General features: G+C 39.2%; 1 protein-coding gene across 3 annotated transcripts in view; it reads right to left on the bottom strand.

Annotated features, from left to right (window-relative positions):
* The window catches only part of adgrb3 (adhesion G protein-coupled receptor B3), an 85,601-nt gene that overhangs the window by 20,694 nt on the left and 44,152 nt on the right, over positions 1 to 20,755 (bottom strand). For all 3 annotated transcript variants that reach the window (XM_085921668.1, XM_085921666.1, XM_085921667.1), the window contains 8 exons: positions 17,945 to 18,051; positions 16,709 to 16,903; positions 14,067 to 14,135; positions 11,786 to 11,894; positions 7,745 to 7,891; positions 6,982 to 7,057; positions 5,981 to 6,083; positions 5,840 to 5,883 (listed from right to left, as the gene is read on the bottom strand). In XM_085921668.1, coding sequence (XP_085777794.1) covers positions 5,840 to 5,883; positions 5,981 to 6,083; positions 6,982 to 7,057; positions 7,745 to 7,891; positions 11,786 to 11,894; positions 14,067 to 14,135; positions 16,709 to 16,903; positions 17,945 to 18,051 — 850 coding nt within the window. The remainder of the gene's footprint in view (positions 1 to 5,839; positions 5,884 to 5,980; positions 6,084 to 6,981; positions 7,058 to 7,744; positions 7,892 to 11,785; positions 11,895 to 14,066; positions 14,136 to 16,708; positions 16,904 to 17,944; positions 18,052 to 20,755) is intronic.

The following is a 20,755-nucleotide window of genomic DNA, read 5'->3' on the forward strand; positions in this document are numbered from 1 at the left end:
CACCATAGCAACAGTCAGGCCCACTTCGTCTCTCAGCTCAAGGTCTGGAAATTGGTGGACTTTAAACTATAAATGTTCAAATCAAAGCAATTGCAACACTCAACTTTCTCTCTCCCTCTCTCGCGCACACAAACACATCATGTCTATCTAGCAATTAACCTTTAGTTATACCCAAGAGGTCTGCAAAACCTTTGAAATGACTAAAAGACACGATTGAGTGATCTTTAGTCGACAAAAGACCCCTCAACCAGCATGGATTCATTCCACTGAGGCCATAGATCCATTTTTTAAAACTCCTTTCCAGATGATTGTGTGAGTCTGTGCTGCCGAATTGTATGTTTGTTTTTTTTCTTCAGTTTTACCACCCAAAAGGTGTTGATCCAAGCCAGTCGGAGAACAATTGCATGGTTCCAAGGGGAGATTGGTCTGGACACAGTCAGTCATCAATGAAAGCCAAACATAGGCCAGTTTGGAAATCAGCAAATGTTTCCTATACTTGTTGACCTGACTTTTTGTGCTTGTTTGTTTCAGGTAATTCCATGTAGGGCTGTGATGAAGTGCTGCCCACAGCTTTCAACCAGCCACAGGTATTGATTGATGACTTGTTGTTTGAAATGAAGTCACAACTCCCTTGGTGAGAACTGCACATGATCATTTTCAACTTTGGAGAAGTTTCTGTACGGGCCAGAGAGGGCGTCTTGTTGACGATTAATATTTGACACCTTGGCTATAGTTTATGACCTTTGTGGTGCACGCTGACTTGGGACTATTGAATGTCACTCTTGATATGAAGACATGCTTAATTTATACAGCCTGTTGACCAGGAGGTGCCTGTGACAACCTGGCATTAAAACGTCCAGGAGTGAGATTTGTGACAGGATTGGACAAGGCTCCTGTTGAATATTTTTAGACGTTAATATACAAAACACATGACCGCAATGTGACAAAAAGACATGTCGACCTTTAAGCACAGTTGGTATTAATTTTCAGACAAGCATCACCAAAACATGTCCTAAAGGTCCTTAAGAGTTAAATCCAGGCTCGGGAACTTTTTTTTTTTTTTTTTTTTTTTTTAAATCAGGAGTCATTTATGAGTAGACTTCCATATTAAATTTCTAAAGGAAATATGATGCAAGACGAAGTAAATGCTCATTATGATATACCACTTGTGGCGTAAATGTTTTTTTTTGTAAGAGTTCCTCTGAGGTTTGATTTGTTTTTAGGATTGCATGGTGAGATGGATCAAATGCATCATATGGCACACAGGCCTTACATTCCCTCCCAAACCACTATGCTTTTGTTTGCATATGCAATTCATTTGCTATATTTCCTCACCAAAAAGGAGCCTGGTTATGTTGTTACCTTCATGTGCAAAAACAATAATAGCAAGTTATTGCCAGTTCATCTACCTCTTTCCACTGCGACAAAAGTTAAGAATTTTGTTGCAGCAGCACACTCTCACCTCTCATTTCTGCTCTATTTGACACAGATATCATCAAAATAAGGATAGCATTGTGCACTTCTGATCTGCAGTGCACTTTCCATTAAAAGCCTAAACTAAAGGCAACAAAAGCTTTCTCTCTCTCGCAGGGACTAAATCAGATCAAGGGCACGTCTGGGGTGCAAATGCGGCAATTGGGATGACTGTGACGTCAAAATTTTGACAGCGACTGAACTCAGATATGGAAATGTCAAAGAAACCTAGTGACAAAAGAGAAGAACTATTAAATAGGCTCTTTGTCAAAGTGAAGCAAATTGAAACCAAATAAAAAAAAGTCTTTCGCAGAGTGAACCTAGAGTGGAGTATCTTGAACTCTTAAGATGCATCACTAACTTTCAGCTTTGATTTATCTGTAATTTCTAAAACAGCTTTAGTTCTTCTTCCATGCCCCCCTTATTTTTCAAATTAATTTATCGTACATGAGATAATAGTCTTATAATAAATTTCATTCTATGATTGAAGTCATCGATTGATTCTGCTAACACGTCCCTCGTCCCCTTCCATGTCTCATCCCTTTGTATAGGACATTGCCTCGGGCGTAAGCCTGCTGAGTTGGCAAGTTAGCGTCATGGAGAGGACGCCCGCTCTGACAAGGATTACTTGACCCACACGGTCATCGATGTGACATGCAAATAATGCCCCAGACAAGGTTGAGATAATGCCGCTGCTGCAAATGGATGATAGCTTGTCATTCTAGTCTCCATTGTTTTCAATCAAAATACAATGAGGAAATGATTCGGTTCGTGTCTTCGGTTTCTTAAGAGAATAAAAATGACAGTTTTCTTGAAAAATTAGTCGCCTGATTGTTGGCAACACCTACTGTCCTATTATCACAGTCATTGTTTGTGTAAGCAGTGCACACAAGTAGAGACACTCCTTCAACAATAGAAGCCCATAGAAAAATCAATTAAAAAATCACTTTGACAAATAAATAAAATTAATGGATACAAATTGATGGATTTTTCCAGCGCAGCACCGTCAATAAGAACAGTTTCATACTGGAGTTCATCTTGCATCTTTAATCTAAATTTGGTCTCATCTTGCAGTGTGGCCCGTTTGGCCTCAAGCCAGAATTAAGATGCAGCAGATGCTTCTCACCACTCCAAATGTGAATTATTGATCAACCTTGATTCTGTATGATATTCAAGAGGTACATCTTGTAGAAGTGCTCCACCAAAGTTTCACTCACACATGAATGTTGCAGGTGAAAAAAGGAGAATTAACATCACCTCATGAATCCTTACAAATCCTTCTCAACCACTATAAAGATGGAGGTGCTTTGTCTCATTTTGTTACAAACTTACAAAACACACCAAATTCTCTCTCTAAGTAGCTCAGAGAGTAAATCCTTGGTAAATCCTGCATGAGTCTTGGCATTGCAGTTAAAACGAACAAAAGAAACATATTGCAAAATCCATTTGGTTTTATATCATAATGTATTAACATAAACAGGAGGAAACAACAGCTAAATAGCAGGATATTCTTTTCCAACATATGCAATGCTGAGCATTTTTGAAATGTGTTAAAACAGTGGTGAGATGTGGTTAATCCTGACGTGGCAAATTCCAAATTAGTGAAACCTTTTACTACATTTAGAAGATAATCTATGAATTTATAATAATGTGCCTTGCTACACTGTGGTCAATGTGGATTTAGTAGATTTGAAGCTTTAAATGGCAGGGAAATGGAAAAATGGCTGGATTGGAATGTCATTCTGAAGTTGCACTGCCTTTAACTTGAGACAATGTGAACCCTTTAAATTAATAATTTTTAACCAAGGACAAAATAGCTTTTCTATTTAGAAATATAGTCAAATATGGGTCAGAATAAACCCAAACAAAAGGGTTGGATAAATAAATAAATAAATAAATAAATAAATACAGGTAGTGAGTTTAAAATTTAAAGTGAAACTTGAATGGTCACAATAATAAGTGTATAATTTTTACTTCAAGTGTCACCTATTGGTGAGTTATAAATGATTTTTAAAAATGACCTCATTTAAAAAGAAATGTAAGGTTATGTATTCTAAATACATTTCACACCCATAGTTATTTAACAATATTTGTATTACTTTAATTGTCATGATCTGTGATTTTGTGGATTTGTTATTTCTTTCTGTCTATAAAGCCTTTGAAAGCATCTGATCTGGCTGTAGTCCAACTTCTAATAACAATTACCTGTGTCCTAATATTAGATTTTGAAAGGTCTTTTGTATCCAGTAAATAAGCATTCCGCAACAGCTGCCACACAGCCTTCTAGGTTTCAGGCGTATCCACAAGGTCTGACCCAGGCTTACAATTAGTCAGTGCACCAAGCAACACATAAACAAAACTCCCATCCTCACACGCTTGTATTGTTTAAAACAACATGTCTGACAGATGGTATATTTCCCCTCCTCAATGGTCTGATGAAAGCATCTCCTATTTTAATCGGACTCGCCAACTGTGTGCAACGATAATCACCCCGCGGAGTCATTTGCCGATAAAAATGACTGGGTGTGGATCATAAAATGATGGAGGTAATAAACACCGGCTTTGTTGAAAGTCATGCAAACACATGGGGAGTTGTTCCAGTTGTGTCTTTTCTGTTTTGAAATAGACCAGCTGCCCTCAAAAGAGGAAAGAAATGTCTTCAATCAAAGATATTTTGCTGTAGGGATTGCTTCCTCATTGGAAAATGCTCCTTTAAGGCTTTCTCATAAATGCAAATTCACACAGTCAATGATGATACTTGTTGGTTATGCTACATAAAAGTACAGCTACGTTCAGGTGAGAAAACGTTTTTGTCTATACAGTGCATAATTCCATTAGTGGTTGATTCAATAAAACCTGAAGTCACTTAGGGTGGAATACAATGACTTTAAATTCATATCATTTGGAATAAAATGTATACAAACATCAGCTACTTTGCTGAAAGATACAAAAGGGAAAAAATAGAGGTACCTGTATGTGTTTACAAAACACACACAAACTTAATGTGGGCTGAAAGGCTACAGCATATTCAACAATGTCATCATCCAGTAAACTTGCATTATGTAAAACGTGGGCAAGCAACTGCTTCAATGTTGTGCATCACATTCAACACACTAAGTCATGGAATTCCTTTGTGCAATGGCTACAAGTACAATACAGCACATACAAATTGTCCATTTGAGCAGACTGAACCATTCAAGTAACATGCTCCACATTCTGCAAGAAGGCCAGCAAAAGCAGAGTCAGCCAGCACAGCATGATCAACCAACATCAAAAAATAAATCCAAAGAATTCTAAATCAGGATATGCAGACTGGATGAAGATGAAAGACTCATTTTGAAACTATGGATAGTGCAGTCTTGAGTGTTGTGAATCCTTTTTAATCTGATTTTTTCTTGTTGATGCATATTTTCTGGCTAATAGGATATTGAGTTAATGTTGTTCTATGTAAAAGCAGAGTTGCGTAACTACTTCTATACTGTAGCTGCGGTTTGAAGGCGTGACTGTCATGAGTCATGACTGACTCATATTAGTTTTGATGTAATTGTGGCAGCAGCTTCAACTGAAAAACGCTGCACAACATAACCAATATTTTTGCTATTCATGTTAAGACTACACTTCATCCAAAGTTTGTTGTCAGTGATCTTGTAGTTTCTGCAGGAAAGCTTATTCCATGTCAATACAAGAATTCATTTTGAAAAACAAAAGGTGGCTCGTGTTGATGAAGTGAGTGTTCAAATTGGCACATTTCTCATTTTCAGCACTCTACCAGTCACAACTGGATTTTATAGCCAAAGGGATCGTAACAATTGACAATTGAAATCCTGGTACCAAACTTATCTGCTCAAATATCTTGTTTGTTTCATAATCTCCATTATTATTGTTGCATACAAGACATCCACATTATACGTTTTCAAATACATCCGTCACACAAAGACCAAAGTACTGCAATTCAAGATAAACCTCAAATACATTTTCAGTCATCTCCTTTCCAATCTTCTTGTAACCCTTTGATAATATTAGGCTGCAATAGGACCAAGATTTTGAATACTCCTGGATATAATATGCTCAAGAGGTCTACAGCATTCACGACATGCTCCAGGCTTAATTAACCGCACTAATCTACCATTAGAGATTGACTTTCTTCAAAACCATAACAGTCGCCTTCAAAAATCTAATAATTCAGTTAAACAGTAATTCAGGACTTCACAGCTGTAACATTTTTTCGTAATGATAAATTACTTCCAATATTCCCCAAATCCTTTTTCCTGAGTGATACAAATATAAATCTGTAAGTTTCTTGCTTCACTGAACAATTCTCAAAGCTTCACATGGAATTGAATAAGTGGGATGCAGTTTCACTCACATTATGTTGTTGTCCCACAGTGCACAGTGAGGGTTGAGTGTTCCCTGAAAGAGAATTGGGCAAAATGTTTACCAAACAACGATGACAACAGTTTAAACCACATGAAAACTTTGGTTTGGGAGAGTGTGAATCTGTGCTTACATTGGCCAGGTGAGCCAACTCAATCTCCAGGTGGGACTGGACGGCCTTGGGCTCTGGCCTGACAGTGACAGCAATGACCTTGGAGTTCACAATTGTGTGGTTCCTGAAACGCAAACAAATAATATGACAGAATGAATAACTGTCATTGTTTGAATTATCCCGTCGACAACATTTTCTATTACTTTGTGACCTCAAAAGTTGTACAATAACTGGACACTTTAACCGGCGCAATCTCATAAGAGTCTAGTACAAGAGCAATATCAAAAAACATTGCCTTTAGAAGGAGAACTATAAACACAAATAGTTGTAGAAAACCATAAAGCATTTTGGACAGCTTTTGGATTCCCTCATGTCTACCAGAATGAACATGATGCTTATTTGGCTTCTCTTATTTAAGATGTGCTACTTACTGAAGTGCTGTTTCAAAAATCATTACCAGTTATTCGACAGAATAGTCTCATTTTAGAGTAGAGCAGAAGCAAAGGTGGGAAAAACTGCTGGCCTCACACAGGAAGGCTGTCCTTCCAACACCAGTGGAGCTGAGAATATTTTTGTCAGACCTTTTATACGCTTTGAAACTCTTTTCAGAACCTACTGTAAAATGGATATCAATGGACTTTTTGTTGAACTCTGCAGTGTGCCGCTCTGAGTGCACTTGAATGACTGCATTTAGAGGGAAGAAGTTATTGTGTTCATTTTAGAACTTTGCAAGCTTGACATTTGGGCAGAAAGGGAACCCTCTTTTCGTCTGACAATTGGTTTTGATCTGCTTTTACTGCTGAGAGAATTCACTGTCACATCTCACTTGCAGACACACATCCCCAGCATATACCTGTACACGCAAAAGGCCAGCCGCTCTGCTTCCAATGCAATGGCTTGTCTGGCTTTGGGAGTTGATCTACATCTCCAAGAAGTGACTACTAAGCAACTTTCAAAAATACTTTGTATCGTTCTTTGGGTTTCAGTTGAAAATACAGACAAGTTAAACACAGTGTTCTTACTTTGGTGAAGGTAGCATGAGGCCAAGAGTCTTGTAAAGAACTGTTCCTAAAATGAAAACGGGGGATCTCTCCATGTCTAAAGGGAAACAAGAGTTAACAATAGATAAACAGAATTAATAATAATTTAAAAAAAATCATTTTCAGGAGTAAATTCGTTATATTGCAAGGAAACGACAGAGAAATGTTGGCATCCTGATATACAATTTAGATGCATTTTCAGTGATCATCTTTTAATGCTAAAATCATACTCAAAATTATGAAGTAGAGATTCTGAAGATTATGATTACATACGTGTTTGTTTTTATTTTTTTGCCAGTTATCATTACAACTTCTTCACTCATCCAAACCGTGAAACCTTGAAAATTAAAAAAGAATGAGAACAGTTGGGATAACAAATTTGGTACAGTTTCATTTATTTTGTTATCTGTGATATATTCCAGTATAGGGAGATAACAGCAATTAACCTAAACGGCAAGCACTTGATAAGAAAGCAGGAACTGCTGACTCAACTGTGAATGAACAAGCACGACTAGGCAGGCTGACCTAACTCCTTCGATTGAAGTTAAGAAATGTGATTTTTATTTGCCAGCTTTAATAATGGCCTCCAGGTTTGTCATTATGCAGTCAGTGGGAAATAAACTCGGTAGGCAATGAATTGAAAAATGGGAAAGTGACTGCTCTGAATAATATATTTGAATAAATGTACGATTAAAAGATTATTTTTATGGCTTCAGGAAGCTCTGTGATACATTGGGAAACCAACCTGCACTTTGAGAGACAAAGAGGACTTTTGGGATGACCACCTTATCTTCAGAGTTCCGAGCCCAGTCCACCATGCCTTTACGGCCCTTCATTGGGAAGTTGATGTCAGTCATGACTGACACGGCTGGAAGTCGCTGGATGCTGGCCACTGCATAAATAACACAGTTAAACATGTAGGTCAGTATAGATGAACTCAGAGCAGTTTGTGTGACTTTAAAGCCCACTCAATTCTCAGCTGACATACCCTGAACTGGTCGGGTGCCAATGAACTGAGAAAATTGTTTTATTATTTTCCAAATCTGACCTTTTCTATAAATGTCTTCCTTGTTTGAAGCCAAATACTTAACCGTATATTGAAAATGAAATATTAATGATGGCCCCAAGTCTAGGAAACCCAACACTCAGATTTGATCATTTCAGTCCTAAATTTATTTGATTTGAACATTATTGTTCAACTTTCCAACAAACAATTATTCATGCAATGGAAAAGCAAGATTAACTTCACCCAGGCTGAGAAAAAAAACATCCCATTACCCCATTTTCCTATTGGCTCCATTAAGCAAGTAAATAGAATATAAATCGAATTTATACTACTAATAACTTTCAGCCTTATAAGCAATAACAGCTTAAACTAACAGAAACGTTTTGATGGTTCTCTGTCTTATAATTATGTGAATAGTGTTTCTGTCATTACCATGCCAACCGAAGACATCTTATTTCACGGTCTATCACAATAGTTCTCAACTGCTATCATCAGTGCAGCCTCATTATTAAGCCTTATCTGGTACTCATTTCATAACCAAAGCTAAAAAGTGCACATTTATCCATTGTCCTCGATAGTAAACAGAGTAATTTGTTGAATATAAGAAAAGCGTAATTTTCTTTCATGTGGTCAATATAAGGCAAAAAGAAAAAAAAAAACTGGAAGAAGAAACTTGGGCCAATACACCAATAAAAATGATCTCTATTTTTCAAAACCCAAAGCTGGCGAGTACGGTGGGCCAGCATGTTGCATTAGCAATGGTGTCTTTACTCTTCTTTATTGTAAAAAAGACCAATAAGGAACCCATCTTTTTATTTTATAACATGTTATCATAACACAAACAATTGTATTGGTGTTTAGTGCTCTTATGGTAATAAGCTTCTTTTACAAATGAGTGGATTTCAGTGATCTTGAGTTTAGCCAGATAGTGGCTGTTCAACAAACTAAATAAAATGTACTATGTACTTTTTTGGGCAATTATTACTATCAGACTTCCCCTCAGTAAACCAGACAACTGGAGAGGGAGCCCTGGAGCAAAATAAAGAATATCCTTACTGTTGCTTAAATGCGCTCCCTAAGGAAAAGTACCTAATCCGAGCTCGAAGTGGCACCTGACAACCAGTATACAGGTAATCTCTTTAATCGCTCTTTCCTTTTCTCACCTCCCTGTTGAAGTGCCACAAAGGGTCTGTCCGTGCACCGCGGCAATTCTCCAGATTAAGCAAAACCAGCCTCGGCATTACAAGTGGAGGATAAAGCTGGCCTGTTCTCCACCTGCTATCCCAGCCCGTGCCAGTCAGGTGCTGCTTTAGAGAGGGGAATGCGAGGCTAATCTCCATTGATGCAAAAGCTCCATTGTTCATCGTTCTTTGCCAACAATACCATTTAAATCCTGGCAAGGCTCCATGCTGGGATGAAGACTGCGACGGGAGAAGGCGTGTCTGTATGTTTGGGATGATCCAGGAGCGGCCATGAAATCACATTGCAGCAAGTGCGTACGGAGGTGCCAGATGCTTGGTGCGGCAGCCGTTTGGTTGTCTTTTTAGTCATGGGTCACAGCATGAAAAGCAGGACTAGGAGAGGAGAGGCTGCTTTTCACAGCCCAGGGTAATTCTGCATGTAAACGGGGCTTTGCATCTGACGGATGGGGCCCGGCAGCACAAATAAAGCAATCATTCACGATTGTGATGCGATTCATTGCACCGAGAATGTGGTTCATTTTCACATGAGGGAATTATGGCGCTGCTCATTATGTTTGAATGCGGCTCAGCCTTAACTACACTACTCGCAAAAATAAAATAAAAAATAGAGAGCGTGGGCTTTCAGGTGAAAATTCACGATGAACCCAAAATGCATTTGAAACTTTGAAAGAGAACTGAATTCGTGTTCCGCATTAACATGTTGGGCAAACTTCTACACATGCACATTTTATTTCATGGAATTCTGACTGGGGATGCCATGCTAAACAAAGTCCTCTAGAGGGAATTTAAAGAATATGAAGGATGTGCATGTGTGCACTTATCACCATGTTCCTCGCCTGAAAAACAACACTTTACTAAACATTGTAATAAGTAATCCCTTTTGTTACCAAAATTCATAGTCATGGTTTTTAATGCACCTTTTGGGGACATTATTTCATTTCTTTCAAATGTAACTTTCAATCGCCTGTCAGGGTGCCATTAATATGACGTAAAAGCTCCAATTTTATCATCAACTATTGATCTAATGTTACCCTGTCAAATCTTAGAATTGGTTACATGTCACACAGGCACGTTAAAAGCTGCTACTAGAGTGTTATTAAGCCCAACTGGATGAAGAAAGAAGAGCCAATAAATGGTCCAAAAATATTAAAGGTGAAATAAACACACAAACCTCTTTCCAAGTGTTCTTTGCTTAATTTGTTTCATTTTTTTTTTTGTACGCATTTGTTGCATTGTGCTTGCAACGCTCTTCTTGGGGGCCTCCTATCCATCATGATGGAAATTATGCACCGTAAAGAGCCTCAGAGTGTCGAGTGTTTCCTATAAGTGGGTCAAATGCTGGCCACTGTAAAGAATACAAGCTAGGAAAAAAATCCGACTCCTTTAGAGGAATTGCCTACCAGCCCAGCTGTTCAAGCTCACACTCATTTGCATGAATAAATCAAGACCGCTGTTCCATTATTCCATCCCAGCGAGGCGGCATCCATGGATGACTGAGAAATGAAATGCCACTGAGACCCGTGATCATCCACGAGGCAGTGAGACACAAACTAAAAGAACCCATGAGAACATTAGCGAGGAGAAATATTGTTCCAAGACTCATATCAAGAGACGGTTTGTCCCAAAGAAGGGGCGTTTTAATCTCCACTACAACCAGTGGTGCATTAAAAATGGTTTTCAAGCTCATTACAGCTACATTGAATAACTTGTAATTTCACTTCAGCTCGATAACATTCTATCAGACACGCCCACAATGTTCTCCCACATCTCAAACAATCTTGTTATTGCTGAAATTGCACTTTAGTACATGATATGCATTGTGCTGCTCTAATTACACGGGTTGGTAGCATCACAGTTGAACACAGAGCGCACATTTGCCATAAATACGCTATTAACATTTGATTAGAATATGACTAAATCCTTCAAAAACTGATTGAAAGATGTTTAAATGAAGTGCTCCGCTGAAAACTTAATTACTTATTTAATTAGAAATGCATGGTCAAAGATGACAGTAACTTTTCTCAGTTTCTCATCCTTAATTGAACCAAGGCCCCAATTGTATGCAAGAAATAATCTCTTGGATATCCACCAACCATTAATTATGAAATAATAATGGTCTTGTCTCAGCGTATTCAGAAATTACTCAACTTGCTCAGTGTGACATCTGGGCCTGTTTAACTGAATACAAAGCGAATACTATACTTGCTACGACTTATTCTGCTGTATGAATGGCAAGAGTACAGTACATAAAGTGCTATTTAATTGTGTAAATGTTACTAATTTAACAATATTCCTGCTAGATATCGTTTGTCAACGTAGTCAATTGTTTATTGACAAATTAATTCACTTGCCAATCTGATTTTTTTTTTATCCCCCTGTAAAAATGTGTCTGTCAAAATAGTTGCTAGACCAATTATTGGTGGAATGTGTGTTTTCATGAGAATCTGGCACATTTACACCCCCTAGCTCTGTTTTATCAAACATTATTGATCCCCATCAGTTTTTCTCCACATTGTGTTTCACGCACCATTTCTTCTAAATTAATGATAGCTGTAGAAACAGAAGCTCGAAGGCTTACCTAAGTTACCAGTCATCAAATAAGAATTGTGGAAATCCTTCATTCCCAATCCAACGATGTGGATGAATTCCTCGATGACCTGCATGAGTTCCACCGCTCCAGGATAGATCTGCACCAGACAACAAATTATTAAATAAGTCTTTGAGAAAGCACCTCATTTTCCACTCTGCTGCTCTGAGTTCGTACACACTGAGTCTGTCTGTGGGGGTAAAAAATGTGGGGAATAAAGTCAAAACAAATTCAAATAAAAATGTGATTAGAAATAAGCCCGCGGTTAATGCTTACTGAAGCAGATGACTGTGCCCTATTGTATGAGGTCTAGCATTTGAACATTATGATTCTAGGAAGGCCTAGAGCATTTTTTTTAATCTATTTTTTTTTTCATAACGTTTACCTGACAGGCCGAGTACATCTTAAACTGTACATAAATATATATTTATACACACAGCTAAGTCACTAAATGAACGTGGATGTTTGATGTGGTGCTTTGTGGTCAGCACCATGGACAGCTCCACAGGCTCAGCCATTGCCACTGGGGGCAGTGTAAGCCATTCCCTCCTGGTCAATAAATCAAATGCAAGACAATTCCAGAACTGCCCTGGAAGAGATGAAACCACTATCGGGGATGCTCGTTCATACACTGACAGGTCACTTCTAAGCACAAGCTTTGACAAGGAATGACGAGATTTGACAGTATTCACAAACATTGACTTTAGCTTTATTTGAACAAATGTGTGAGCATAAAATGTGGCTCTCAATTTAAAAAAGGCCTTTAAGTGGCATTTAGCAATTAGCACTTCATTCTGAGTTTATATTGGGAAAGCACCTAATGCAGAGCTATGTATGTGTAAGTGTGTGTGTGTGCTTGTGTGAGTGAGATGCCACAAGTGGATCTGCCAGTTGAGATCCTCTAAGAGAGTCAAATCAGTAGCGGGAGTTGGGGTGGGCGTGGTAAAAAGAAAAGCACATTGCATCGCCCCTTCCGGCATGTTTGACGCACAGCTCAGTCGTACGTATTTCACTAGTCTCCATGGCAACTGTAAAGATGTGAAGGCAGCACAGGGAAATGGCTGCAATAGAGTATCTTTAGACAAAGCTCTTGCTTCTTTCGCCATGGTAACAGTGACAGGAGGTGAATAAATAGTGATCCACAGTAAGGTGATTTATTTTATTTATTTGCATCTTTAACGCATAGCGTGTGGGCATTGTGTAAACTGAGTGACATGCACTCATTGCAAAAAATATATAACTGTGAGTCCCGGCATTGTCTGTCGAAACCAAAATAGAGTGTGGATGTTAAGTTTGTTAACATTGTTAACATCACACTTGTTAACATTTCCTGAAATCTGCTCAGCACGTTCTCTGATTCATTTTGCTTCAGTGTGAGTGTTTCAATGTGAGAAACAAGCAAATTATAGGCCCTGTCAAACTACAGCTACCATAAATAGATACTTAAATGCAGTCTATACAGGCAACTGCTGTCAACACTAACGTGATGTAACTGGATTTCAGTTTGTGTCTGTCAGTGTTACCTCATTCAGGTGGATCTGGCAGCGGCATCAGAGCAGATGCCCTCTCCAGACTTGCATCTATCACAGATGGCATCTTTTGTCTAGGTTGTGTATGTTTTCGGAGGTTTCAGCGAAGCCGCTGCCTTAAAAAGACGGCATCTCCCAAAGCTCTGACTTGGTGCAAGAGAAGATTTAGCCAGGAGCTACTATTCATAGATAAACGACATTGCGAGGGAGTGTATTGTTTTGAGCCGAGCCTCGTTACTGCAGTGCTGCAACCCTTAAATATGCTTTCTGTGATTTTCCCAAAAACTGCCAATTTCTCTAGCTTGCCAGAGAGAGAGAGGTATGCGAGTGGAAGACTGACTTTTAGCTGCTGCACTATAATCAATAAAACATAAAGCCCGAAGTGCAACAGAGTGCTATAAATTCATCTTAAGTAATGGTCTAATCACCCTAATTGCCATGATTTGTATCTGCTATGTGGAACAATGTGCAGAATGAAAGAGCCCTGCAGTGCTTTTTATGGTTGGACAAGTCTCTGTGGCGGTGTTGCTGCCACCAAGTGGTGATGTGCAGAAGTAACCATCAAAATGAGGCCACATGCACTATCTGAGGACACTTGCTAAATGACCCTTGTGATTCAGAGCGTTATCTAAGCACAAACCTGACTTTTATTTAAGTCTATGGGTGACATGGCACAACATTGCATGAGTTTTTAAGTGCACAACACTCATGCTGACCTGAATTATTCACTGCAACATGCCTACCTTCTGTGCATCCTCCCATTTCTCCTTGTTGTCCTCCTCCAAGAGATTACTGATGATTTGAAAGAAATTCTGTGGAAATATGACAGGAAATATGATTAACCCTATCACACACGTGAATTCTCTCAGTTGCTTAAAATGAGCAGCATCTCCTTCTATGCATCACTATGAGGTCATAAGTCTGTGCGATGGCATATCAGGGGCAACTCAACACAGTCTCCTTGAACACACCCCTGCAGCTTGCTGCAAAAATATTGAACGCTGGAAGAAATAAGCACAAGCTGCAACCATGGGGGGGAAAAAACAGATGAAAGGGAATGTTTGAGCAGCTGTGTGCATTGTCTTGTTCAGCGGGAGAGAGTCGGGAATGCTTGGGGTGCATGCCTGCGGTTGTAATAGGACCTCGGTCTGATCCTTAGTCTTGTTATTTCGTCTGGTCCACGGTGTGCCTGAGGGAGAGTCTCTCTCTCTCTCTCTCTCTCTCTCTCTCTCTCTCTCTCTCTCTCTCTCTCTTCCTCTCCATCTCTTGACACAGGCTATCTTGTTTTCTACTTGAATGCTTATGCTCCCTCTGGTGGTAATGTGCCCACTTTAACACTGCATTAGTGCAGAGACGCATCGAGGAGGGGGGGAGGGAGGTCGAGGTGGAGTTGGGATGGGGGGCTGCTGACTATCTGACTGCACTGTTGTCGGCCCACACACCCCAAAGAGCTCTGGTAATAACTGTGGACACAATGCTTTTCTCATTTCACAGATTTTTTTTATGGTGTGAAAATGGCTGAATGGGCTCAAGGTCGCCCATCCGTGGTCGACACATTGCCGTAGATTATTAGAGACATTCATGGGGACTACATGGGACCACTGAGAGGTTCGAACATGACTGTCATATCTATTATTCATGATTCACATGCCTTGAAAATTGCCAGCAAATGTCATGTTATTTAAAAGATGCAAAGTTCTTTTTGCTTTAGTCTCTTACATATTATGTATCTATGGCATCTATCAATTTTTCTGCTCATGATATCTTTCTGACAGACAAAACGGATGCAACAATATACATAACCAATATTTAGAATTTGTAAGTCATACAAAATGGCCAGAAAGTGTAATTGTCTGGATAATAATTATTAAACAATAGCAAAAAAAAAAACATCAGTCTATATTGTGCCATATGGAGCAGTAGATTACTTTTTGAGTATTATTGATACATACAAGGGGTTCCAAATCAGGGATGATAAAATGAGATAAGGTAACCAATACTGAAGAATTTAACAAAAAAATCATTCGAGCCCGTCTTGAATGAAATATTTTTGAAATCTCCAAAACACGCGGGAAAATTGAAGCATGGTCGTGCCAGCCTCATGCATTGGAGTTGTTTTTCTTCAGCGGGAACTAGGGTGGAGTGAATTATGAACAGTTCCTTCTGTCTAACATCTGAGGGGTGTACACAGGAGATGTCCTCACAATCTGACAGATTTGGAGCGTTTTTGCAAAGGGGAAATATTGCTACATTAAGAGTGCCGTGATAAAAGCCAACGGTGCCGCAACAAAATATTTGCATGAGGGTGAGTTTATTTATCCAACCAGGTTATTGTATTTGAACAAGGGTGTGTAGACTTTTTATATCCATTCTTTGGGGTAATTTGTTTAATCAAATGGTTATTTCTGTGTTTATAGAACTGCATTGCATCATATGTTGAGCTGGATTTATTATTTTTATCTAATCATATTTTACGCCGACCACAAATTTGTGGTTGTTAAATGCTTGATATGGGCATGATTGATTAATCGATTTATCGATAGGATAGATCGGGTTTTCACTGAATTCATTATTAATTGCATCTTATACAGTTGAAGCAAAACAGAGTACACAATCGGTGGTCATGTGGTTTCTTTTGAGTCTCTAGTCTGCGGTTTGAAATAGAAAACAAATTTAATGGGCAGACAGATGATAAAGACAGATTCTCCACTTCTAATGAATTAATTGATCATTATTTTTCCCATCCTCGATCAAGGCAATTTGGTAATATGATGGGAATTGGCCTAAAATCAAACCAACAAACAATTGTCTCTTTTGAGTTCTATTTTGGTGAGCAGGACCTGCAGACAGTGAGTAAATCACCCGCGTATGCTGGAGTGAGCAGAGATCCCGAGGCCCGACAAGGGTGTCTTTGAAAGTGACACGGCTCTGAGCACATAAATTATCTTATTGAAGATGCAGGTGGAGCTTTAGCTATAATCTCTATCATTGACATAAAGAGGATCAGGACTGCAGTCAAGCCCAACATGATGAGATGAAACAGCTTAGGCTGTGGAGGAGACTTCTTAATACAATAGAGCCACAGGCTTGTTTGTCAGCCATTGTGCTGCCTCAGACATTTCTCTAATATACGACAGTGTTGGCAGAGGGAGATCACTTTCTACGTATTTTCTAGTCCCACATAACACCACTCGGTTTTTTGTATTGATTGGCTTTTTCATAGCAGTCATTTGGTCATCACAAATTACAAGCGGACTGCACTGGAAATAAGTTTGCAGGAATACAACATTGTCAAATTACACTGGTGAACAGAATTTTTAATTTTTAATCAAATGTGCAAGTAAACTAGATTTTTGTCTTGCGCTAAGTCTACTCGTTAATTTACCTGCACGTCATCAGAAGACGGCTCATAGCTGGCCCTCTTGAAGGTTTCCGTCACATTGCGGAGGATCTCCACAGAAGACAGCAGGTCGCCGGCATAGAAGTTTTTCCTCTGGGTAAGGTCCAGCAGGTTTTTGGTCACCTGGGACATGCCATCCCCTGCCAGCATCCTCTGTCCCTTCGCAAGGTGGCCCTGAACCTCCAAAAACAGGAGAGGAAAGAACTTGGGGCATCGGCGTCCTTCACATTTTCAACAGACAGCTTCACATTGGAGGAAATGGAGTGAATGAAATATGAAAAGAAAGCTTATTTTCTCAGAGGCCCTTTATGTGACACTTAATATTTGAGTCAGACTCGAATGCATTGTACTTAGCAAATGTCTAAAATGAGCCAATGTGAATAAAAGGAGCTAACTGAAGCAGAAGATACACGTTTAGGGAGGAATTGCAAATGAAAAATTATGCTTGGATATAAAATATACATCGGTAGTGGTATAGCAATAAGATACATTTAAAAAAAAAAAACATGTTACAATATTCCGACTGTATGTTGTGTGAGTGATAAGATTTTAAACAATTACAATGACAATTTGCGTCGAGAAATATAGTTGATATCGTTTAATAACAGTATTTTAAATTAAAATTCGATAAAAAAGAAGTCATGAAGGAGGCATAAAAGTTCCCATTTGATTGTGGTCCATTAGAACGCAATATATTGGAGATTGTTTTGCCAAAAATTAAAACGACTTCACATAAAAGACGAGGCGTCGTAATTTGAAAGTGGGCCTGATTTTGAGTGACTTGTAAAAGTGATTTTTTAATCAATGAAATTGCAAAGACTACGCCATAACTCCTTTGAAGTGACGACGCAATCTAATGTTTCTGTAGCAAAAAAACAAAACAAAAAACAGCATTACAACGCAACATGTCCGCCGTATTTGAATGACTTGACTCTGTTTTTATTCTTGGCTCCAACGTAATTGTTGCTCAGCTATTTACATCTGGGTGATTTAAGTCCAATACAGCAACAAAGCACGAGGGAAATGTGAGAAAATGAAGACAATTTATTACAGAACCAGAGATGGCAAAATGTTTACCACTCTATTGAAAGAGCGATGTTTAGCCTCAGTGCAATGAGAAAGGATGATTGGTGGGGAGAAAGCGCTCAGGGTGGGTGGGTTGGTTTACAGTTTGATACATTAGGAGCAGAGGATGTGGGAGGGAGCTGACTTTGCACCTACTGATTGCTGCAAGTATCTGAATTCATTTGTTATGCATCGCGCATAGCTGGGCTGCTCCCAGAAGGCCATGCCGCGGTGATCCAAAGAGCAGCGTCTACTGGTCGTGCCTGTGAGACGGAGTGGGCGAGGAAAAGCGACAGATTTGGAGAGAAGGAAACAGTGGGTGGGAGATAAGATGGGAGATGAAGATGCGGCCGCAGAGAGTTTAGGGGTGGGATTAAGACCAAAGGAGAGTTGAATGACAGAAGGGTGCAGCGATGTCAGGGGGGAGTTGGAAACAGGAAATGAAGGAAAGAGAAGAGAAAAGGCCAGACATATTAGTTCTTTTCATAAGATATTTAACAATCCCCTTTTGTCCAGTTCTGCAGCTCATCACTCACAATCAAAATTTGATGCTGCATATTCAATTATGCAATGCATTTGAGAGTGCTTTTTAAATGTATTAGCAGTAAAACCATAGTCCCGTGACTTGTAATATATGCATTGTGTCTTGTGTCGTTAGTGCAACATGCAAAGTCGAGATTAGTTTATTCAAGCATGTAGCACTACTGCTGCGGTGGCTGTCAGGCGATGGAACAGCGAGCTAGAAATAGCAGAACCACCCAATATCCACCCACACGGCCGTGCGCATCCTACATAGACGCTGCAACATCACACCTTCCCAGCTGTCGACCTGCTGGAGTGCACTTCACATATCACCCGGTCGCTCGACATTCCGAGGAAAACTCCCACAGTAAAAAAAAACAATTCCCCTGGCGTCCCTACCTCGCTTAAACCTTTGCTACTGCTTGTTCTCGTTCGTTTTCACTTTTCCACATGCCAACACACACGCTGGGAGAGAGGCCTCAAAGCCACCCCTCCCATACACCTACCTTCTCCACAGCTAGTACTATCTTCTCGTCTCACACACACTTAGGCTACACGAAAACATTGCCCCGACAGCACAGATCTGTGTTCCACTCTGCACACTAACTGCAACCACAATCACGACCGAATTCTAGAACCACAACACACTAGGATGTTGAATCCAAATTGAACGAAAATTGTATGGAAATTTACCAAAATAGACAGGCTCTACGAGAATGCAATTTATAATCATGCGTAGTCCGAAAAATATTTTTTATTACTTTTATTAATCCATGTAGGGGTCATCTTTGGTCGTGGTTTTAATCTAGACACATTCTATATTTTGCAATGATGCAGAGTTGATTTTTTTCCAAGATGGAATTGCATATGAGCTTTTTTGGTACATTATCCTGTGAAGAGTTTAATAGCTTGAAGTTATCATGCAGTAATTGCTCTCTCCTTTAAATGAGTGACATCAGACTTAATTGATAATTCAAGGAGCAGATAGGGACAGCAATGGATACAAATGGAACGCTTTTTGAACTTTGCTTTGGAGCATAATCATCTAAAAGTATGCATGACAAAATAAATTATTAGCATGTCATATAAAATAAATTGCATTATGCAAATGAGAAAACTGATGTCAATAAAATTCTATAACATTCAGTTGATACAATTTGAGGGGAACAATTCGTAGTGCAGTGGTTCAGATGCTAAGCTCACAAGAAATAAAAAAATAAAAAACAAAATGGATATCTGTATGGCCACATTTTGATTTTCCCCTTTTATCTGTACCTCTAAATTCATTTTTTTTCCTTTTTTTTTTAGTCCTTGGGTGTCTGTCAATGTCAAGGCTAGGTCGGATCCTTCCGAGCATTCTCGGTATACTGATTGGAACCTTTTCTAAAAAGATTTATATCAAATGTCAAGGCGCTCTGGAGGCGTCACAGTCAGTGGCAAATGACCAAATCAGCTGCCAAAAGAAGACTCCCCCACCCCCCAGCAAGATGCCATTCATTGATCAGCTAATCATCTCTGAAACATTGCTGCCAAAAGTGCCACACAATCTCTCAGACACAATGTGTGCTCACATCTCAGGGTGTCATTATCTAAGGGAGGAAAAAATCCCTACTGGACCAAGAATCACAAATCCGCCATTGCTGAGCAATCTGTAAAAAAATGTTTCGTCTCATTTGAATCAGTAACCCTGACAAGCTGGACGATAGCGCTGGACTTGATCGTTCACTTCTCTAATGCAAGTGGACTGTAAGGGTAGTGTAAAGTTCTCAATCTCTACCTTAATTTTCACTTTAAAAAAATATATTTGACCTTTGATCTTTTCCAGTACGGCCTTCGAACTTAAACATGAAATATATGTTGTTTGAAGTTGATTGTTCTATTGCTGTTTCAATATGAGCTAATAAAAAAAACCCATTACATTCCACTTGCATTGGGGACAAATGAGCCACTGTTCCACCAGATTCAGCTTCTTCTGTGCGGCACAAATAAGTGTCAATCGAAGAGGGTTGGCATGTAAGAAGTCATTTAATTGGTGAATCTTGGAATAAAAATGCAGATAGGATAGCATAAGATTTTGTTTCTCGTTGTTTCAGTCAGGTAAATAGATTGTTACAGGCAGACAGAAGCCCTTCAACTGTGTATTTGTGTGTAGCTTCACAATAAAGACTCTTTGTTGCCTTCAACACAACAGCCTTGTTATTATCAGACTGCTGCTGAGTGTAGAAACCGACAGCGTGGGTAGACAAACAAATGATGTTCCGCAATGTTATGTCTAACAATTTTGGTAATGGTTCAACTTTAGCAGAAGTCCGAATTCTACCGATTACTTTTCTAGTTCAGAAAATCTAAAAAATCCCCAAACTTTTAGCTCCATTCAGCTGCATGTTTGCGCTCGTGTTTTAGTCTGATGCGTTCTACTTTAATTATTCGTCAGCTTTGTTTCTG

The sequence above is a fragment of the Syngnathus leptorhynchus genome, chromosome 10 (assembly GCF_054491065.1).
Source record: "Syngnathus leptorhynchus isolate UIUO chromosome 10, UIUO_Slep, whole genome shotgun sequence".
In the NCBI taxonomy this organism is placed as follows: Eukaryota; Metazoa; Chordata; class Actinopteri; order Syngnathiformes; family Syngnathidae; genus Syngnathus; species Syngnathus leptorhynchus.